Source organism: Prorops nasuta, unplaced genomic scaffold (assembly GCF_024137725.1).
Source record: "Prorops nasuta isolate Cenicafe-Biocafe unplaced genomic scaffold, Cenicafe_Pnas_1.2 PNAS00002, whole genome shotgun sequence".
Classification (NCBI taxonomy): domain Eukaryota; kingdom Metazoa; phylum Arthropoda; class Insecta; order Hymenoptera; family Bethylidae; genus Prorops; species Prorops nasuta.
In genome coordinates this window covers 7,622,182-7,643,352 of record NW_027116799.1, presented here as the reverse complement: position 1 = coordinate 7,643,352, position 21,171 = coordinate 7,622,182, and the positions used below count along the sequence as shown (strand labels likewise).

Genomic DNA, 21,171 nt, shown 5'->3' with positions numbered 1-21,171 from the left:
AATTAATATTTCAAACTATTAGAGAAACTTTCGAATCGATAAGCTATTCCAATTATTGATATAAATTTACTACAATGAACATTATGAGATATCGCACGTTTTGTATATATACGATATTAATTCTATATCATTATTGTAGAATGCGAATTTTAATTTGACGAGTATAACCCAATATGTATGCTTCAGTTTCCGAACGCGTGATTTGTCGCGATTGAATATTTTATGTGTGCGTGTGTGTGTGGCAAATTGAGTGTGAATATCTCGTGTGGTTCAAGTCAGTTTGGACAAAGCCTTTGAAAAGTGAGCATTATTATTGCCTTACTTGTATATTTTGGTTGATTAAAATAAAAATTAATTTACAAATAAATGTTCAATATACCTATACCTTATTATTAATTTTTTTCTTTAACGAAAACAAAGTTAACTATGGTATTACAAATTCCTCTCGATACTCGTTCGCGCTGTTCTACAAAATTATCCAATTTCTTATCCACTTTCTATTTAATTCTTACATCCAACAATCAGCTTTACGAGAATATGTTTTTAAAGTTATATTTGACCAATCAAATGAAGATTAAAAATTTCAACCAAAATAATGATATTTGATAAAACAATTGCATCACATAAATCAGAGGCAGCTTGAGAGGTGAACAGAACTTAAAAATTAGAACTGACCGTTGATATAACTATTTTATCATAGAATAAAAAAGGCAAACGTTTAACGAGATCATTTCTTATGCTTAAAATTCAAAGAACCGATTACTCACGCAAAGTGTAAAATAAAAGCTTGTTTAACAAAAAAAGATTCATTCGGAGTAGCAATGTCTTTTTCAATTTTGAAATGCTGTTATATGACATCGCGATCCCTACAATTATCAATTCGACACCGATTGCTCCTCATCTGTTTTCCAAGCAGTTAATTTATGTCGCGCATAATTGTACATGAAAGCATCGTGGGAAGAAACGATCTAATTTGCAATTCTAGATCATCTACTTCCAATATTATATGTAATCCGTTTGATAAAGATTCTTAAATGAGGAAGTTATAGAATAAGCAAACCAAAGCAATTTGCAATATCAAAACTATACATGTAGTTTACAATACAGTAGTTATATTTTTATTCAACATATATAATTCTATTATATTTAGGACTACATTTTATCTCGAGAACTCCTTTCTTTAATGAGTAGTGAAGGTGAGGAGCATATTTAAGTATACTAGTGCAGACTGAATAACCTAAAAGCATGATAATATGTAGAAATCAAATTATGTTGATTTTAAAAAACTTACGTAACTGAAGCTGGGTAAAGATAATTTGACGAATTTTCCAGCAGTAATATTGATATTGTAGTTTGACATTAAAATGATCAATATTAGATCAAGATTAGCCTTTCCCGGAAGACGGTACCATTCAATCATATATGCCGTTTCACCAACCTCCTTACACTGTACATGAATGATACTGGAGATAAGCTATATGGTTTTAAAATTCACTTGCTACTAAACGATTTAATGAGAATTTCCTAAATGTATTGTAATCGTTGATTTCTTGAAAGTATTCACATAATTGAATTATCATTTGATTATACTTTAATTATAATTTTAAAATTGTGTTTTCAATCAGTTTTTTTTTTTTTTTACTAAAAACTGTATACTTTTTAAAATTATCGCAAGAATTGGAGAAGGATTTATACCTATCAACACATTAATTCATATCCCTCTTTTAAATCAGAGTCTGGAAACTTACGTGGAAATTTTTTTCTTCTTTCGTAGGAAATAAAAAAAGTTGATATATTCACTTTCTCTGTCAAAGTGTATGTAGAAACTATAGAAGTTTATGTATAACGGTGATAACTTTGAACATTAGTTAGTTATACCATTGTTACCACCAGTAGGTGGATTTTCATTTTTTATTTAAAAGGATTACGGTGTACTTTATCGAAAGAAAAAGTTTTGAGATTTTTATTCGTTGAGCAGGGTAGATTCACCGCTTATGTAAAAATTTTAAAAAGTTCAATACTATAAAAATTTCAATTATTTAATAAAATCTCAATGTAAAAATTTCATTATTCAGAATAAAATATTATTAGCTGGACTATAACGAGTAAAAGTGAAAAGATTAAATTTTGAAAAACAAGACAAATCAATTATGCGAATGCTTTACTAATAAGAAAACACTTAAATATGATGAACAATACAGCACTAATGTAAGATTTGAATGTTTATGAAAATTAGTGAATAAAAATTTTGAATAAAAAAGTTCAGCATTAGTGTTTTAAGAGAACAACGTTTAATAAATTTCTTTTTTTTTGTTGATGAATTTTATATTATTAAGTAATTATTATGGATGTTACCTTCTGTATCACAAGTTCCCCTATAAAGCATAACACGAAAATATTAAACGTAATAGTCACAAGCAGCATCAAATCAGTTAAAAGATTTGTATAGTTCTTCTGCTCCCATTCCTAAACAAATGAAAAATGTATAAGATGTTACAGGCACGAAATCACAATTGCAACCAGTTATCGTATAGCTCTTGTTAACCTGTAAAGGGCCGGGAATCAAGGTGACATATGGCCCTTAGAAAATGGGTTGAAAAAATACTTAATACCATGGATTGATTATATATAGAAAGGAAGATTAAAAGTTGAGCCAATATAATAGCTTTCCGGCCCTCTACAGGTTAAAGGAAGCTTACAAGTTACAATATTATTCAATGTCACCTTTATAATCAAAAATCCTTGAAGACAAAACATGATGACAGACCCTAGAAATTCCACAAGACACATCTGGTTCAGAATGTTCTCTATATTCTCTATAAATCTGAAAATAATATCATCACGTAATATTGAAAATATTTTGTTTTTTTAAATATATTAAAAATATCGTACTTTATAACTCGTACGTGTTGCTTAACAATAACAGCTATCTTGGATTTAACAGTTTTGTTGTTCCTTTGCCACTCCCCATTTGTTTTTTTTTCTGCTTTTTTATTGCTAACTAAACTTTTAAGGAAACGTTTTAATATCATTACTTGGCCGCATACGTGCACCACTAAAAGAACAGCTAAATTGTTTGTATTAGCTATAATAGAAACTACTGAGAAACATGCGAGCGTTTGACCAGCTAATAAAAGTTCATAATTTGGACTGACAGTCAAGTTGATCAGTTTACTATAAATTGGAAAAGGTAAATGCTTAACAAAAACCGTCTCGTTCCCCTGAACAAAGGACGTTCTTCTAGACCCCACGATTACATAAAAAACGCATCCCATGTACAGCCAAATAGTAACTATGCTAACGATATATCTTCCAATTTTCGCATGATTCAACATTATATCGCGATTTTCTGAACTATTAACTCGGCGATAATCGTTCTCCATTCTTTTCAAGTAGTAAAATATATCATTGCCATTGATTAACAAATAAGAATATTTTACGAACGTCATCGTCCATGCCGATAGAGGAAAAAAAGATCTAATTTGTATTTGTAGGTCAATCTCCTCAAACATTAGATACAATATATTTGATGCCAATAAATAAACGAATAGGATATATTCAAAGCATATTAAAACGTTTTGCAATATTTTAAAAATTCTCAAGTCATCGAGAGAGCGTGGCCAGACACCGATAAGTTTGAAAAGCCAGCGATTCAGTTCAGTACTGTAATTAAAATCACTTTGATAGAACGGATTGACCGTAACTTTACGTCCCTCATGCATGTTTGCTATTCGAGAGGCACTTTATCTCTGACTTTGCATATTCAAGTACAACTCTGGAAATGAAAAACTTTTTGACACGCCTGCGCAATATTCCGTCTGAGAGAAAGCTATAAGTCTTTGTAGTTCAATAGCTTGACACACGTTGTCAATGACGGAGCTTTGATATCAAACACGGATCAAAGACTTAAAATATTTAAAAAGTTTAACAAGAAAAATCTTTCATTAAAGTTAAATAACCTTTACATTGTGCCAGAAAGAATTTATTCTTCATTGACTGAGTAATACTTCTTCAATTGAATTGCAATAATTTCCAAAATTTATAAAGTGTACAAAATGGTACGTGTTACTCTTATACAATGTTACAATTTCACCTAGATGTCCGTACGCACAGCACCACAATATTAACCAATTTTTATTCATATGCTGCATATCCATTTCTTATTTAATTTTGATATCCGACAATCAATACTACGAGCATATTTTTTAATACTTATATTTGTCTAACCGCACACACATGGGGATTGAAGATTACACTTAAAGTAATGACATTTGGAAAAACAGTTGCAACGAAGAAATTACATGTAGTTTGAGAGGTGAACATAATTTCGTTATTAGTGTTGAGATTATTATGTTAACTATTTTGTTATAAAATGGATAAGGCAGTCGTTAATTACAATCTTTCTTTGTTCCTTGCACTGCCGAAAACTGATTAACCACGCAAAATGTATGATATTAGCTGATTAAACAATCGACAAATCACGATCAGGATAGCAATGAATCCTGCAAATTTAGCATGATTCAACAAGGCATCGTGATTCGTAGACATTATCAATTCGACGCTAATTGTTCTTTGTATATTTTTCAATCTGTTAACTTATAAGTCGTAATATTCTATGAATATCATAATCAACGGAATTGAGAAAAAAGTGTGATTTTCATAGCTAAATCCTTTTCCTCTGAGATTATATTATTTAGTACGTTTGGTACAGTTTCTTAAATGAAGCAGTTGTAATACAGGCACATCAAAGCAATTTGAAATATTCAAAGTAAACATGTAGTTTACAATACATGCAGTAATTATATTTAGGACTATAAATTATCTCGAGTATTGCTTTCTTTAATAAGTAGTTAAGGTGAGGAGCATATTTAAATATACTAGTGCAGACTGAATCACCTAAAAACATAATTGGATAAAGAAATTAAAGAATGTTGACTTTCAAAAACTTACGTAGCTGAAGCTAGGTAAAGATAATTTGACAAATTTTCCAGCAGTAATTGTGATACAGCAGTTTGACATTACAATTACTAATATTAAATCAAGGCTTCCTTTTCCCGGAAGACGATACCATTCAATCATGTATGCCGTCTCACCAATCTCTTTGCACTGTTATACGAGCGACATGAGAAATAAGCTAATTGATATAAAAATATACATAGTACTAAATGATATAATGATAATTTACTAAATCTACTATAAATGTCGATTTCTTGATAGCATTCGCATAATTGAATTATCATTTAATTTTATTTTAGTTATATATATATATATATATATTATTTTTTTAAAATTAAGTGTTCAATTAGATAATTTGACTAAAAATCGTATATATGTATATACCCTTTAAACTTGTTACATGATTTGCAGAAAGGTTTAGGTATATGTTTACAGGCTATGCATACCTTGCAACACATTAATTCGTATTACTTTATCAAAAACAGAGTCTATAAACTTATCTGAAAATTCTTTTCTTGTTTTATATATAGGAGATAAAAAAAGTTAATTTTCACTATCAAGCTGTATGTATATAACCATATTAAATTTATTACCCAGTATGGGCATTAAAATTGGATCAAGATTAGCACAATATTCATCATAATTGGGTCAACAACGTTCTACAATATTGTGCAAATTTCGGAAATGATAACGCCATGCAATACTGGACTCAATATTTGTTACGATCATTAGTACAAGATCGTCTACCAATATTAAAACAAGTTTGGAAATGATAACGATATATAAGCCAGTGTGATTAACAGTTTTTATCATTATTTAGCGGAAATTAGACTAACATTGGATCTGACATTGGAAATTACAAAAAATGTGATAAATAAACTAGAACCACACTTGTACACATCAACACTGATACTTCTCTCTCTAACTGGAATTCCTATATAGTAATTAATGAAGCTTGGTCGTCGCCAAGCTTTAATTGAGATTGGGTCAATTGTGAATAACAAGGGTTCATTGAAGCTTACTGCATATACATCTTCTTGCTAAGATTAGTCAAAGTTTTTAAAGCCGTCGTGTCGAAATAAACGAATTTATTTACCAAGAGACTCAATAGTTTTAGATTAATTAACAGTCATCCACTGTTAGTCATTGGGTAAGAATTCAAGAGTTCTGTGATAATTCTTTCTGAAAAATGGAACTAAGCAATTATAAACATAAAATTCCAACCTTAGATAATAATCTTTTTTTACATGATCCAACATTTCAATGATAATAGAAACAAGATTACAAAAATATTCTTTTCGATGTTGGATCAAGTATAGTACTATACATGGTTGAAGCTATAAATAATTAAACATTATTTATAATAAAATAATGAACTTTTATCACGCTTAAAAGAAGAATGTATCAAGAACCTGTGTTCGACATTAATTTTTGATTTTTCTAATCATTGATAACATTGTTATAGGGCCCTTCGCATCGGTGTGTTTTGGCAGGCTATTGTGAGAATGTATGCCTGCGTAGTACTGTATATATATAAGCGGCATAACAAACATACACACATGTAGTTACTCATATTAGCTAATACATTTTGCTGCGTTCTACAAGCAGTCCATAAAAATCGTATTACCACGCGATCCGCCCTCTATGCGCAGTTTGTAAAAAACGTAATTTTACGTGTCCCGACTATACAATGTGTTAATTGACTCACGTTTCATAAAAATAATATAACATATTTGTATAATTTCATTCTTATTATGATGCTTAATTTTATCTCCACAATATCGTTGCTGTTTACATGCATGGAATATATTTTTGATATTTGTTGGAAAAAATGATCTACTTCATTTTTCATGTTCATCAATTTGAAATTGAACAAATTAACTAATCTATTATAATAACCTGCTACCATTTATAAATAATTTACTGTATTTAGATTCTAATTTACCTAAATAAAATTTTGTAGAATGAAATGCTATGACTTTTAATTATTACAATATACAATAAATGTCATATTCTGATAACACACAAGTACATGTGGACATTATTCAATCTTGTGTAATGGTAATTCAAATGGACACCATTCTGATTTTGATTCTTTTAAAATTTTCGTAGCTTCATGTCCTCACATTAATGAAATATAGCATTTTTCAAAATAATCATTCGTTTTGGGAAGGATTACTTCTCATCTTCAACTTCATATTATTTATATAAGATAGAAATTAAAAAGACAAGAGATTGCACAAAAAACAAGCCTCGCCTATAAAATAAAGCGGTAAATACATAAGTCGTCAAGCATAAATAATATAGTAAAATAACATATTGCAATTGAAAAAATTAGTGAAATCCAAATGTTAGGCAAGTATACACATTTATTATGCCAAAAGTTAAAACATTGATAAAAAAAAATAGTAACAAAAAAATTATTTATTGGGGGCCCGTTGTATGCAATGACATTAAACAGTAACGTTTTAAAATTACGAGAAGCAACTTTTGTATTGTTAGCAGCGACTTACATATGTGTGTGTGAACTTTATAGGCCCAGCAAGCAGCTTTTTTATTACTATTTTTTTTTTCGGAATTTTAATTTTTGCCATGGTAGAAATATATGGGTAGTTGCCTAACATTTTATTTCCACTAATTTTTTTTAATTGGAATATTTTACATTACCATATTATTTACGCGAGACTATTTTCTATTTGCTGCTTATTTTTACAAAAGAAACTTGTTTCTTGTGGGATCAACGTTTATCTAAGCTTATGCCTATTCCGAAAATGAGATAAACATCTAAAAATTTCCGCCGGGTAACGGTATATAATAACTTTGAACAATCGTTGGTTAAACAATTACTGCCACTACAAGGTAGACTTTCATTTTTTATTCAAAAGTATTACGGTAAACTTTAACGACAAAAAAAGTTTTGAAATATTTATTCGTTGAGCAGGCTAGGTTTATCACTTGTGCACAAGCTTTAAAAAATTCAGTTATAACAAAATTTCTATTATTTAATAAAATCTCAATGTAAAAATGTTATTATATAGATTAAAATATTTTAGGCTAAGGAGGAGAAGAGGATTACGACAAGTTAAACTGAAAAGATTAAAACAATTGTAACAAGATATCGAGAGACAAATCAAGTATGCGAATGCTTTAATAATAAGGAAACACTTAAAGATAGTGAATAATACAGCCCTAATATACATTTTAAATGATTACGGAAATTAGTGAAAAAACTTTACCATTAGCACTATACAAATAGGAGACGATGTTCAGTAAATAAATTTTTTGTTGTTGTGTGTGTGTGGTAAATCTTATATTTTTAAGTAATTTATATCGATATTACCTTCTGTATTAAAAACTCTCCTGTAAAACATAATACGAAAATATTAAACGTAATGGTCCCAAGCAGTATGAAATCAGGTAATAGATTTTTATAGTCCTTCTGCTCCCAATCCTACACAGATGAAAACTATATGAAATGTTAAACAGAATAATGGCAAGCAGCTCGGATATAACTCTTCTTTTAAAAAAAAGCTTAGCGTTACAATATTATTTACTATCACCTTTATAATCAAATATCCTTGAAGACAAAACATGAAGACAGACCCTACAAATTCCGCAAGACATATCTGGTGCATAATTTTCTCTATATTCTCCATCAATCTGAACAATCATCAAGACATAAAAATAAAAATACTTTGTTTTTAAATATATTAAAATTATCGTACTTTATAACTCGTACGTGTTGCTTAACAATAACAGCTATCTTGGATTTAACAGTTTTGTTATTCCTTTGCCACTCTCCATTTGTTTTTTTTTCTGCTTTTTTATTGCTAACTAAACTTTTAAGGAAACGTTTTAATATCATTACTTGGCCGCTTACGTGCACCACTAAAAGAACAGCTAAATTGTTTGTATTAGCCATAACAGAAACTAGTAAAAAACATGCGAGCGCTTGACCAGCTAATAAAATTTCATAATTTGGACTGACAGTAAAGTTGATCAGTTTACTATAAATTGGAAAAGGTAAATGCCTAACAAAAACCGTCTCGTTCCCCTGAACAAAGGACGTTCTTCTAGACCCCATGATTACATAAGAAACGCATCCCGTGTACTGCCAAATCGTAGCTATGCTAACGATATATCTTCCAATTTTCGCATGATTCAACATTATATCGCGATTTTCAGAACTATTAACTCGGCGATAATCGTTCTCCATTTTTTTCAAGTAGTAAAATATATCATTGCCATTGATTAACAAATAAGAATATTTTACGAACGTCATCGTCCATGCCGATACAGGAAAAAAAGATCTAATTTGTATTTGTAGGTCAACCTCCTCAAACATTAGATACAGTATATTTGGTGCCAATAAATAAACGAATAGGATATATTCAAAGCATATTGAAACGTTTTGCAATATTTTAAAAATTCTCAAGTCATCGAGAGAGCGTGGCCAGACACCGATAAGTTTGAAAAGCCAGCGATTCAGTTCAGTACTGTAATTAAAATCACTTTGATAGAACGGATTGACCGTAACTTTACGTCCCTCGTGCATGTTTTCTACTCGAGAGGTGCTTTATCTCTGCTCTTGCATATTCAAGTACAACTCTGGAAATGAAAAACTTTTTGCCACGCCTGCGCAATATTCCGTCTGAGAGAAAGCTATAAGTCTTTGTCGTCAATAGCTTGCCACACGTTGTCAATGACGGAGGTTTGATATCCAACACAGATCAAAGACTTAAAATATTTAAAAAGTTTAACAAGAAAAATCTTTCATTAAAGTTAAATAACCTTTACATTGTGCTTGTGCTAGAAAGAATTTATTCTTCATTGACTGAGTAATACTTCTTCAATTGAATTGCAATAATTTCCAAAATTTATAAAGTGTACAAAATGGTACGTGTTACTCTTATACAAAGTTACAATTTCACCTAGATGTCCGCACGCACAGCACCACAATATTAACCAATTTTTATTCATATGCTGCATATCCATTTCTTATTTAATTTTGATATCCGACAATCAATACTACGAGCATATTTTTTAATACTTATATTTGTCTAACCGCACACACATGGGGATTGAAGATTACACTTAAAGTAATGACATTTGGGGAAAAACAGTTGCAACGAAGAAATTACATGTAGTTTGAGAGGTGAACATAATTTCGTTATTAGTGTTGAGATTATTATGTTAACTATTTTGTTATAAAATGGATAAGGCAGTCGTTAATTACAATCTTTCTTTGTTCCTTGCACTGCCGAAAACTGATTAACCACGCAAAATGTATGATAATAGCTGCTTAAACAATCGAGAATTCACGATCAGGATAGCAATGAATCCTGCAAATTTAGCATGATTCAACAAGGCATCGTGATTCGTAGACATTATCAATTCAACGCTAATCGTTCTTTGTATATTTTTCAATCTGTTAACTTATAAGTCGTAATATTCTATGAATATCATAATCAACGGAATTAAAAAAAAAAGTGTGATTTGCATAGCTATAGATTATCTTCCACCAAGAGTATATATAGTAAGTTTTGTACAGCCTCTTAAAATAAGCAGGTGTTTTGCAGGTACACCAAAGCAATTTGAAATATTCAACATACAGATGTAGTTTACAATACAGTAATTATATTTTTATTCAACATATAATGCTATTATATTTTGTGAATATAAATTGCTTTGAAAATTGCTTTCTTTAATAAGCAGTTAAAGTGAGGAGTATGTTTAAGTACACTAATGCAGACTGAACTACCTAAAAGTATGATATGATGGAGAAAACATATTATGTTGAATTTAAAAACGCTTACGTAACTGAAACTGGGTAAAGATAATTTGACGAATTTTCCAGCAGTAATTGTGATATAGTAATTTGACATTATAATTACCAACATTAAATCAAGACTACTCTTTCCTGGAACAAGATACCATTCAATGGTATATGCTGTTTCACCAATCTCCTTGCACTGAACGAAGCATACGTCAAATGTGTTAATTGGTGTAATAATTTACATTCCATTAACCGATGTAATAAGAATTTATAAAATCTGTTATAAACGTTAATTTTTTGGCAGCATTCACTTAGTTAACTTATTATTTGATATACTACACATTATTATTAGGAAATTATTAATTCAATTAGTTTCTTTGACAAACATCCCAACCGTTATATCCTATAGATGAGATAGAAAAATGTTTATTCCTTTCAACCCGTTAATTCATATCTCTTTTATAAAGGACAGTCTGGAATCTTCCGTGGAAGTTGTTTTCTTCTTTCATAGGAAATGATTAAAAGTTGACATTCGCTCTGTCAAGCTGTATATGAAGACCATATATAACTTTGTAACGTTAATAACTTTGAACATTAGTCAGTTACACCATTACTACCACCACAAGGTGGATTTTAATTTTCTATTCAAAAAAATTACGGTGAACTTTATCGAGGGATAAAGTTTTGAAACTTTAATTTGCTGAGCAGGGTTGGTTTACCACTCACGCGAACAAGCTTTAAAGCGTTCACTTAATGAATGATTACTTTCATTTAATAGGACCAGAATGTAAAAATTTCATTATACAGAAGAAATCATTTTTGATTTAATCATAACAAATTAAACTGAAAATCTTCAATTTATAAAAGAAGACAAATCAATTACTTAATGCTTCATATTAATGTTACATTCATATATGATGAATGTGAAAAGTGGCACCAAACTTTAAAAGTTTAAGAAACATTTTTTTTTCTAATTGTATAATTTTGAATAAATTTCATATAGTATTACCTTCTGTATTAAAATTTCTCCTGTAAAGCATATTACAAAAATATTAAACGTTGCAATCACAAACAACCAAATCTGTTAACAGAATTTTAAAGTTTTTCTGCTCCCATTCCTAAAAACAGTAAAATATGCATTTAAATGTTGCTGATTCAAACTTACTATCATAAACAGCTTGTGTAACTTTTTTAAAATAAAGTTTACAAGTTACAATTTTATTCGTAATTATATACCTTTATAATCTGAAATCCTAAAATGCATTAGATAAAGCTAGATCCTAACAATTCGGCGAGACATATTTGGTTCATAATTTTCTCTATACTCTGTATAAATCTTAAAAATAAACAAATTATAATGTAAGCAATGCAAATATTTTAATTTTAAAACATATTACAAAAGCATACATACTTTATTACCCGTACGTGTTGCCTTACAATAATACCTATCTGGGACTTCACTATATTTCTATTTCCCTCCCATTCTTTTCTTGCTTCTTCTGTTACCTTGTTTTCCTGAATTAAATGTACCAATAAACCTTTTAATGTCATTATTTGGCCACTTACATGCAAGACGAAAACGAGAGCCAAACTGTTGGTATTAGCTATAATAGCAATGAGAAAAAGATCAGCGAATATTTGAGTAACTAACAAAAAGTCATAAGATGGACTGATTGTAGCGTCTATTAATTTATTATAAAATGAAAAGGGTAATCACTTTGCTAAAACCGTATCATTCCCTTGAACAAATGTAAGTGCAGTAGACCCGATAACAAGATAAGAAACACTTCCTAAGTAAATCCAAATCGCATTCAAGGCAGCGACGTATCTTGCAATTATCGCATAGCTCAACATAATATTGCGATTCATAGAATTATCCACTCGTAGCCAATCATACTTCATCTCTTTCAAAAAACGGTGTATATCGTTGCTGTGAATCAGCAAGAAACAATATTTTACAAACGTCATGGTCCATGCCAATACAGGAAGGAAAGATCGAATTTGCATTTCTACATCATCCTCTTCCAAAACAACGTGCAATGCATTTGGTACTGCTATATAAATGAAGCAGATATAGCAGAGACCCACTAGAGCATTTTGCAATATTTTAAAATTTTGTATATTGATGAATGAACGTGGCCAAGCTCCGACAAGTTTGAAAAGCCAACGATTCACTTGAATACTGTAATTAAAATCGCTTTTATAAAACGAATTGACCTTAACTTTACGTTCCTCATACATGTTTGCTACTCGAGAGTTAATCCGTCTCTGTTCTTGCATATTCAAGTAATTCTCTGATTTACCTGGAAAAAGAAAAACTTTTTTTTACGCATGCACATTATCCCTAGTTTTACAAAGGGGTTTTATACTTTGTATCCAGTAGTTTGCCACACGTTGCCCTTGAGTAAACTGTAATTTTCGTACTTTCACTGTATGTGCTATGACAATAAGTGGAAGCTGTCTTTTATAATATCGAATCTTATTGTTTTGATCATAATTAATTATTACATTACTTTCCTAAATAATGATTATTTAAACTTTCTTTATACTCTCATTATTTTTGGTGCAATTAAAGTCTATTAATGGAATTGCAAAATAGTGCAATATTTTTAAATATTTAAAATTTATTTGAAAATAAAACTGTGGTCGTATTTCTGGAACTATCAATGATTGCTGATGGATTGCGTGAGGGAAGCAGTGTTGATCCTTGCAGATGAATCGTTACAACTTTATGATGAAAAATAACTAAAATTGCAAGAATTTATCTTGGATCAATTATATTCAATAAGAGCTTTGTGCTACCTCGGTACAGGGTATGTTATTTAAGCCTCTTTTCATGGATACGCTGCAGTAAATAATTTAACTAAGGTAATATAAATGTCAACAACAAATGCAAATATTATCTCTAAATTATTTTTGTTTGTATATATATCGTATATATAAAATAATCCTTTTCTACATCCTTAATAAATAACTATATTCTCTTGTTAAATTATATGAAAAATAATTAATTTATCCAGTCATTCTTCTCAGCATATTGAGATAAGCTATCGAGCTTTTTATCACCTATTAAAATATGTTATTATTAGTGCTTATGGTGTTGAAAAGTGCATTTAAAAATAAACTCACATCTCCAAAAGTTGATAAAGACAACTTGAACAATTTTCCTGCAGTTAATTTAACATCCGAAGATGACACCAAAATCAAAGGTATCAAATCGACTGCAGATTTTCTAGTTAAACTGTACCATTCACTCATGTATGCCGATTCACCAACTTGAAAACACTAATTTTTTCAATTAATGCAATTATAATTTGAATAATGAAATAAAACTAGAAAGACCATCTCGTTACCTCTTGTGATAAAATTTCACCAACGTAACATATCATAAAAATATTAAAACTGAGCGAAACCAATATTATAAAATAAGCGACAAATTTTCTCGAATCATTGTTTTCCCATTCCTACAAGCAAATGCATTTTAATTTACATTCAGAAATAATCGTAATAAAAAAATACCTATTCGTACCGTAATCAAATAGTACCCAATTAAACAAATATTGAGCGTACATCCTACAATATCTACAAAACATATCTGGTACATGATATCTTCAATTTTTGCTACAAAACTAAAATAAAAAAATATTCAACGAATTTAATATCATAACTACATTTATAATTCTATTAAAAGCAAATATTCTTACAAAAAATGTCTTACTTCAAGATTCTCAAATGATGCTCGACGAATGTGGAAATATTGTAGCCATTACTTGACTGTTGAGTGGAGTCAATAAAATTCTCCAACCATAACATGAGAACTTTTAACTGCCCGGATGCATGCATGACGAAGACCGTAGCCAGGCTGCACGCACCCACAGTAACGGACGTTACGACAAAAGCTGATAAAGCTTGGATGAAGTAAACAATTTCGTAAGCTGGACTAAAGTGGGTATCCAAAATTTTATTATAAAATGGATAAGGAAGAATTCTAATGGTGACGTTAATACTCGATGCTGCAAGTCTCGCCGAAATAGGCACTATGACCAGGTAAGAAAATATCCCAGTGTGCATACAAATGGCAAAAAAAGCAGCAATACTCCTTCCATTACTGGCATTTTTTAGCATAATCTTCCTCTCCTCTTTACCTCGAATTAATCTCCAATCGAATTTCATGTGATCTATGCAGTCACTAATATCCTTTCTGTGTAGGAATAACATTGAATATTTCAATAGTGACATCAGCCATACACTCAAAGGACCAGCTGTCTTTAATTTCATGCCAATGTCTTTTTCTTCCAGGAGGGTATTCAGTAAGCAAGATCCCCAAATTCCGGTTATCAGACTAATACAAATGACTGACAGCATGTTTAGAATAATTTGTTCAAACATGGAAGTAACACGAGAGGTTGGCCAGATTCCGATAGGTTTCAGAAGCCAACGATTCAGCTGGATGCTATAATTAATGTCTAATTTTGACTGAACTGTCCCCGGAGACTCCATTCTATTTGGTAAATTTTTTTAGTCGTCGGACAATCTCACTCTGATCGCTGTCCTTCTGGACTGTTACAGCCTCGAAAAAAAGTCGGGAGAAAAGATTTTTTTATGCGCTTGCGCGTCTTTCTGACCATATTTTCCAACTGTCTATGATAGCTTCGAGAATAATTGAGCCTTTCGCTGTTGGTAAATGCTAGTCGATAAAGTCAGGAAGTTTGTACGATTTACTCATTTCATAATTCAAGTGCGATTCAGTCAAGTTTTGTTCAGTGCATTACTTTTAAATTTAGCAAATTTACAAAATTGAAGCAGAGTTTTGAAGAGGATTGTTGTCTTTTGTTCTACGAATCGGTTGTTACTTTTGTGTATCGTGTAATAGGTATAATAGTTTTAATTGTACTCTTTCAGTTTTCGAACTTCTATTGGATGTCTTGAAATAATTGCAATAATTAATAACAAAACATACGACTACGTTTTAATTGAAAATTGTCTTTTCGGAGAATAGAAGGGACAATATAGACTGTAATTTAAAAGTTTTAAAACAATGTAGAGCCAGGAATTATAAACTGGAAGAAACTTGCTGTAAAACAGATATCAACCCTTTGCTACTGGAGCTTAATTATTTCTCACTGTGACTTACAATGCCCCTTTCAAGCAGAGAACTAACAGTAAAAAAGGGTTAACTCTTTCCTCGGCTACTGTGATCAGTGAGCCGTGAGCATTTCGTTAATACCAAAGATATCAATTCTCACTCATTTTCAAGTTTTATTTTTAGTGCGGATTTAATCATTGAATACAATAAAATTACATACTATTTCATAACGCAACGAATTTGATACTAGTTACTATAATTTTAAAAAATTTTTTAAATGTTCAGCATCAAAATTCATTTTTTTTATTTTTCTTCTACAGCATTAAGGGTGCTGTACAACTTCTAAATAAGTAATAATTACATAACTTTTCGAAGTACGTTCAAATAAGCCATTGAGGTTTTAATTACCTACAAATAATTTTAGCGCAAATTTTAAAATTTCTATTAAACGTCAACACAATTCTATGATACATTACTCACATCTCCAAATGTTCGTAAAGAGAGTTTGATTAACTTTCCGGCGGTTAATTTGATTACTGCATTAGACATTGTAGATATCATAATTAAATCTAAAGCCGTTTTATCGGGCAAATAATACCATTCTGTCATAGTATACGTAACTTGACCAATCCGTGAGCACTAAAACTTTAGAATTAATATTGTTCAAATTATGTTTTAATTTATTCATCTTACTTGCTCCGAAAGAATATCACCAATATAACAAAATATGAAGATATTGAATATAAATGATACAAATACGATAACGTATACTATGATGTTTTTAGCCTCATTATGTTCCCATTCCTATAATAATATTTATTAATAAGTAAGACAATCAAAAGATATTAATATTTCCATTATATTTATACATTCAATTATGATTGTACCTTTATGACATAATATCCAACAAAGCACATATTTAAAGTACATCCCACTACTTCCACTAAGCATATTTCATTCATAACTAATTCAATATTTGATATAAAACTACAAAAATATTCGAAATTAATTAATAATTTAATTAAGTTTATTGCAACTGGTCTAGCAAAAATAATTAAAATTAATTAATATTTCAGGAAAGAGAACAACTAATTTACCAAAGCTGGAGGGATTATTGACAATTTCATGCTACTTACAACAATAATATCATAATAATGAATAAAAGTAAATGAATGCTTACTGCAAAATTCGTAAATGCTGGATGACAATTGTAGCAAGTTTGTTTTGAACAGTGTTTTTTCCTTTCTCCATCCATTCATCGGCCAGAGTTCTGAGCCGGGTTTCAAGAATCTTGAGCTGACCACAAGTGTGCATGACGAAAATTGCAGCCAAGCCGCAGGCACTGCACGTTATGCAATTAACGACGAAACTGGATAAAATTTGAATTACGAAGACAATATCGTATGCTGGCCTAAATCTGGCATCCACTATTTTGCTATAAACTGTGTATGGCAGAGGCTTCACTACAACGCTCTGGTTATTTATTAAAACTATTTCAGAATTTAAAGGTATAATAATGCTATAAGAGAAAACGCCACTGTTGACGAAAATCGCACAGAATCCAAATACAAAGCGGCCAAACTTAGCGTTCTTCAACATTTCATCCCTATCATTGTTTGATGGCACGCTACGCCAGTCATCTTGTATGTGTTCGATACACCTGAAGTATAGCATACTTTAATTTTAATAGAAGCTGTCAAATGTTATTGCACATTGTAAAATATTATTACGACGTTCTGGATCTTTATGCAAAAATAGCCATTTCATTTAAATAACTATTTATTTGAATAGTTATAAAATAAATATTTACTTAATACTAAAATGGAATATGTAATTAAATGAATTACAATCAATTTGTGACTTAGTTATTTCTATTTAAATGAATCAATCATTTATTAAAAATATGTAAAATTTATTTACGACTATATTCAAATGAAAATTTATTTGAATCAACGAATTTTTTTCTTAACGAAAGCTTTTTAAATATTTATTTTTCAAAATGGCCTTGATTAATTAAATCAAATTATCAAATTTTTATAAACTATATATGATGCACCTAAATTACAAAAATTAATATAATTACAAATTTATAGTTTATTTCACAAGCAAGAAATTAAAATAAAGTTCTATGTTTTGCCTAATAATCCAGATACTAATTATTATATGTCGAGAAATTAATATTTCTGGCAAAGTTATATGCTTAAAATAATGTGTTTTTCTAAAAAAGATTGACAAAAGTATAGCTTTGCTTTCAGAAGAATGAAATTATTGCACAAGTACGAACGATTAATAATTGTTGCAGACACACCGACGAATATCGTTTCCATGAGAAAGTAGAAGACTGTACTTCATGGCAGCCATAACCCAGAAGCTCAGAGGTCCGATAGATTTCAGTTTTAGATCTGGATCCTTTTCCTCCAGAAATGTGTTGAGCGCGGACGCCAACATAACGCTACCAACCAAAGCAATACAGCTTACCACCAAAATCCATGAAAATACTCTTTCGCTGAGCGAAGATTCAATCATCGTAGGCCAACCACCAATTATCTTTAAAAAACGACGGTTCCACTGAATGCTGTAATTGCTGTCAGCCTTAAATTTTTCATTGAACCATAATAACTCTCGCGAAACCTTCGAATCTTTCATTTTACTACTAAATCTGCCCTTTTATATACTTTATATAATTTTTATCTTATAAGGAAAATATCACCTTTGTAACACGAATGAGCCTTTTACACTAAGACAAAAGGCTCATCGGCCATCGGCCCTATCTCTTCAGTTAGAGTCATTTTTTGTTGCGCATGCGTATACATCTTTTCTGTCTCTCGAGGTAAATTAAACAAAAAAAAAACCTCGATGATCACTCTTCGTGACCGAAACCAATGAATATTCGATGACTGAACTTGAAGCATAGACTACGCAAAGGCTTAGCTTTTCGATGGGGTAATACAGTAATTGCTGCTTTGTTTCTATAAAGTTTTTCAAATCGTGATTGGTCGAGAGAAATACAAACAATCGAGACAGTGGAATTACTGATTGGGCTATGAGCTTTTTCCACTTTTTATTTCAGTAGAAATGAACATTTATGTTTGAAAGCTATTGGTCTGAAAGCTCTCAAAATGTGAATATCGTGATTTATATGCAACTTTTTGAAATTGCTCTGAGTTGCAATAATTGTGACAATTAAAATCGTAATATCAACAAATTGATATTTTTAAAAGGTATATATAGAAACATTTTTCTTTAATGTAAACAGATTTTAATAGCAAGATTTTGCATTTCCTACTTATAGCGTTTGTCGTAATATATTAAAATAGGCAACTGATGTTTTGAGAATCTGAAATTAATTATAAAATTAAATTCACGCTACTGATCGCATAATCAGTATTACGTAATAATTTGATGACACTCAAGTTTCTCGATAAACGGTAAGATATAAAATAGTTCAGATTTAGGGTAGTACTTACGTCACCGAAACTGCTCAGCGACATATCTACTATTTTTCCAGCAGTAATTTTCATCGGAGTATTGGAAATTGCTATGATAAGAATTAAATATTTGGCATTTTTTGTAGGTAGACGATACCAATCAATCGAGCACGATGCTGCAGCTACTTCGTCGTTCTAAAAAGCGTATAAAAATTATATAATGCCAAAAGTTATAAAAAATTGTCTATCTCAATGCTGAAATTACCTGCTTTGAAAGAATTTCTCCAATAAAACATAAAATAAAAATGCAATATATAAAAGTAACAAGCAACAAACAATAAGTGAACATTGCCATAGGGTTGCTATTTTCCCATTCCTAAAAGGTGAACACTCTTTTTATAAAAATCATATAAATCTCTAAAAACAAATTTAAATTGCTTACCAATAAAACGTCATATGTTAATATGCATATGAACAAGCTACACTCAAAAATTTCCACCAAGCACATATTTTGAAAAACTCCCTCTGATCTTTTTAAGAAACTTGAATCATAAGAATACAAACTTGTTTAACACTTTAATTTTTTAGCAATTAGAATATTCAAATTAGAATACCTTTATTATATATTTTACGATATTTAGAATTATACACAACTTAAAGGATTATTACCCTTTGACTCTTATATGGTGTTCCACAATAGCTGCCATTTTTTTATCCACGATATCACCCCTTCTGTCATAAACTTCAACAAGTTCTTCCATTCGGTTAATAAGCAGTTTCAGCTGACCGCACGCATGCATGACAAGGAGAGCTACCAAACCGCAAAGACTGCTGGAAACTGAGTAAATAGCTAATCCAGCAAAAAATTGCAAGGTGAAAACAAGTTCGTACGCAGGGGTGGATTGTTCATTGAAAATAATAAAATAACTCGGACACGAAAGAGGCCTTATGGTGACGTTTTGTAATGTGACGACTGGTCCTTTTGAAAGTGGCACAATTAACCGGAAGAAAAGTCCACTTGTGTACATAAAAACGTTGAAAAAAATAGCTATGCGCCTTCCCAGCTTCGCTTTGCTCAGCATCGTTCGCCGATCTGCAGGTGAGCCGACCTTTTTAAAATTATTATTTTTTGTTGCGCTTTCATACAAATTATTTATCAACTCAAATACCAATCGTTTCTCACCTCTTTCCAGTCTATTTTCATGTGCCAGATGCATTCTCTAATTTGTTTATCACGTGCTAAGAAAAAACAGTACTTCATGAGGGACATAATTGCATAACAAAGTGGACCGAGCATTTTCATGCGACGTTTAGCATTCTTTTCCCGAAAGCACATGTGGATTATTCCAGGTATAAAGATAAAAGCAAATAGGAAGGTGCAAATGAAATTTTGCAAAATTTTACAACAGGTGTAGACCAAGGAAGTACGATTCGACAAAGGCCATACACCAATTAATCTCATTATGCCACGACTGATTCCTACAGCATAATTTAAATCATCATTGTTGTCTGCTTTAAACCACTTCATGTTTAAAAATTGTTATAACAGAATTTTTCAGTTATTACTAAAGCACCCCATTCGGCTCCCTTATAGCGAGCTCAAACGTCCACTAACAAAGATTAAAAGTGAAAAAGGAGAAAACTATACAGACATAAAACTGCGCTTGCGTATGGGGTAATTATTAAAAGTTAGTTTAAAGGGATAAGTTCTAGTAGGGGTTCCGATCGCGTGACATGGATGAGTTGATCGCGAGATAAATTAAACTCGCTGAGGTTATTTAATGTATTACATGGAAAGATTTATTTTAAAAGATTTTTCAGATATTTCCTAGATGCCACTTTCTTCATGTTTAGTGAAAAATAAAAATTGTTATAACATAGATATTAAATGAAGAAAGAAAAAACTACAAACGCACAAAACTGCG

General features: G+C 30.6%; 3 protein-coding genes and 1 pseudogene across 3 annotated transcripts; all 4 read right to left on the bottom strand.

Annotated features, from left to right (window-relative positions):
- Positions 1 to 1,163: 1,163 nt before the first annotated feature.
- On the bottom strand, positions 1,164 to 9,398 carry LOC136780624 (uncharacterized). Its single transcript, XM_066739123.1, has 10 exons — positions 8,682 to 9,398; positions 8,517 to 8,616; positions 8,297 to 8,407; positions 4,951 to 5,106; positions 4,842 to 4,896; positions 2,893 to 3,727; positions 2,725 to 2,824; positions 2,356 to 2,466; positions 1,292 to 1,447; positions 1,164 to 1,237 (listed from the first exon to the last, which is right to left on the bottom strand). Exons 1-10 carry the CDS (start codon positions 9,299 to 9,301, stop codon positions 1,181 to 1,183), a joined length of 2,301 nt encoding a protein of 766 aa, XP_066595220.1. The 5' UTR covers positions 9,302 to 9,398; the 3' UTR covers positions 1,164 to 1,180.
- A 1,262-nt stretch (positions 9,399 to 10,660) lies between these two features.
- LOC136780613 (odorant receptor 13a-like) lies at positions 10,661 to 12,973 on the bottom strand (annotated as a pseudogene).
- Positions 12,974 to 13,658: 685 nt separating this feature from the next.
- LOC136780609 (uncharacterized) lies at positions 13,659 to 18,662 on the bottom strand. The gene is made up of 11 exons (XM_066739097.1): positions 18,127 to 18,662; positions 16,999 to 17,478; positions 16,706 to 16,805; positions 16,512 to 16,622; positions 16,299 to 16,457; positions 16,180 to 16,226; positions 14,451 to 15,233; positions 14,262 to 14,361; positions 14,086 to 14,196; positions 13,862 to 14,017; positions 13,659 to 13,798 (listed from the first exon to the last, which is right to left on the bottom strand). The coding sequence occupies exons 1-11, from the start codon at positions 18,462 to 18,464 to the stop codon at positions 13,745 to 13,747; spliced, it is 2,439 nt and encodes an 812-aa protein (XP_066595194.1). The 5' UTR covers positions 18,465 to 18,662; the 3' UTR covers positions 13,659 to 13,744.
- A 322-nt stretch (positions 18,663 to 18,984) lies between these two features.
- LOC136782248 (odorant receptor 4-like) lies at positions 18,985 to 20,839 on the bottom strand. Its single transcript, XM_066741552.1, has 6 exons — positions 20,430 to 20,839; positions 19,916 to 20,355; positions 19,689 to 19,788; positions 19,512 to 19,622; positions 19,286 to 19,441; positions 18,985 to 19,155 (listed from the first exon to the last, which is right to left on the bottom strand). The coding sequence occupies exons 1-6, from the start codon at positions 20,772 to 20,774 to the stop codon at positions 19,105 to 19,107; spliced, it is 1,203 nt and encodes a 400-aa protein (XP_066597649.1). The 5' UTR covers positions 20,775 to 20,839; the 3' UTR covers positions 18,985 to 19,104.
- Positions 20,840 to 21,171: the final 332 nt, after the last annotated feature.

Excerpts from the sequence above, each read along its gene's own strand:
- LOC136780609 (XM_066739097.1), bottom strand. The coding sequence starts at position 18,464 with ATGAAAGATTCGAAGGTTTCGCGAGAGTTATTATGGTTCAATGAAAAA. Across the intron at positions 16,806-16,998 it reads CAGCATTTACGAATTTTGCA|TTTTATATCAAATATTGAAT; the intron begins GTAAGCATTCAT and ends ATATTTTTGTAG. Across the intron at positions 14,362-14,450 it reads CATCATTTGAGAATCTTGAA|TTTTGTAGCAAAAATTGAAG; the intron begins GTAAGACATTTT and ends TTTTTATTTTAG.
- LOC136780624 (XM_066739123.1), bottom strand. The coding sequence starts at position 9,301 with ATGTTTGAGGAGGTTGACCTACAAATACAAATTAGATCTTTTTTTCCT. Across the intron at positions 5,107-8,296 it reads GAGAGTTTTTAATACAGAAG|TGCAAAGAGATTGGTGAGAC; the intron begins GTAATATCGATA and ends CTCGTATAACAG. Across the intron at positions 1,238-1,291 it reads CTTTACCCAGCTTCAGTTAC|GTTATTCAGTCTGCACTAGT; the intron begins GTAAGTTTTTTA and ends TCATGCTTTTAG.
- LOC136782248 (XM_066741552.1), bottom strand. The coding sequence starts at position 20,774 with ATGAAGTGGTTTAAAGCAGACAACAATGATGATTTAAATTATGCTGTA. Across the intron at positions 19,789-19,915 it reads CACCATATAAGAGTCAAAGG|TTTCTTAAAAAGATCAGAGG; the intron begins GTAATAATCCTT and ends TTATGATTCAAG. Across the intron at positions 19,623-19,688 it reads TAACATATGACGTTTTATTG|GAATGGGAAAATAGCAACCC; the intron begins GTAAGCAATTTA and ends TTCACCTTTTAG.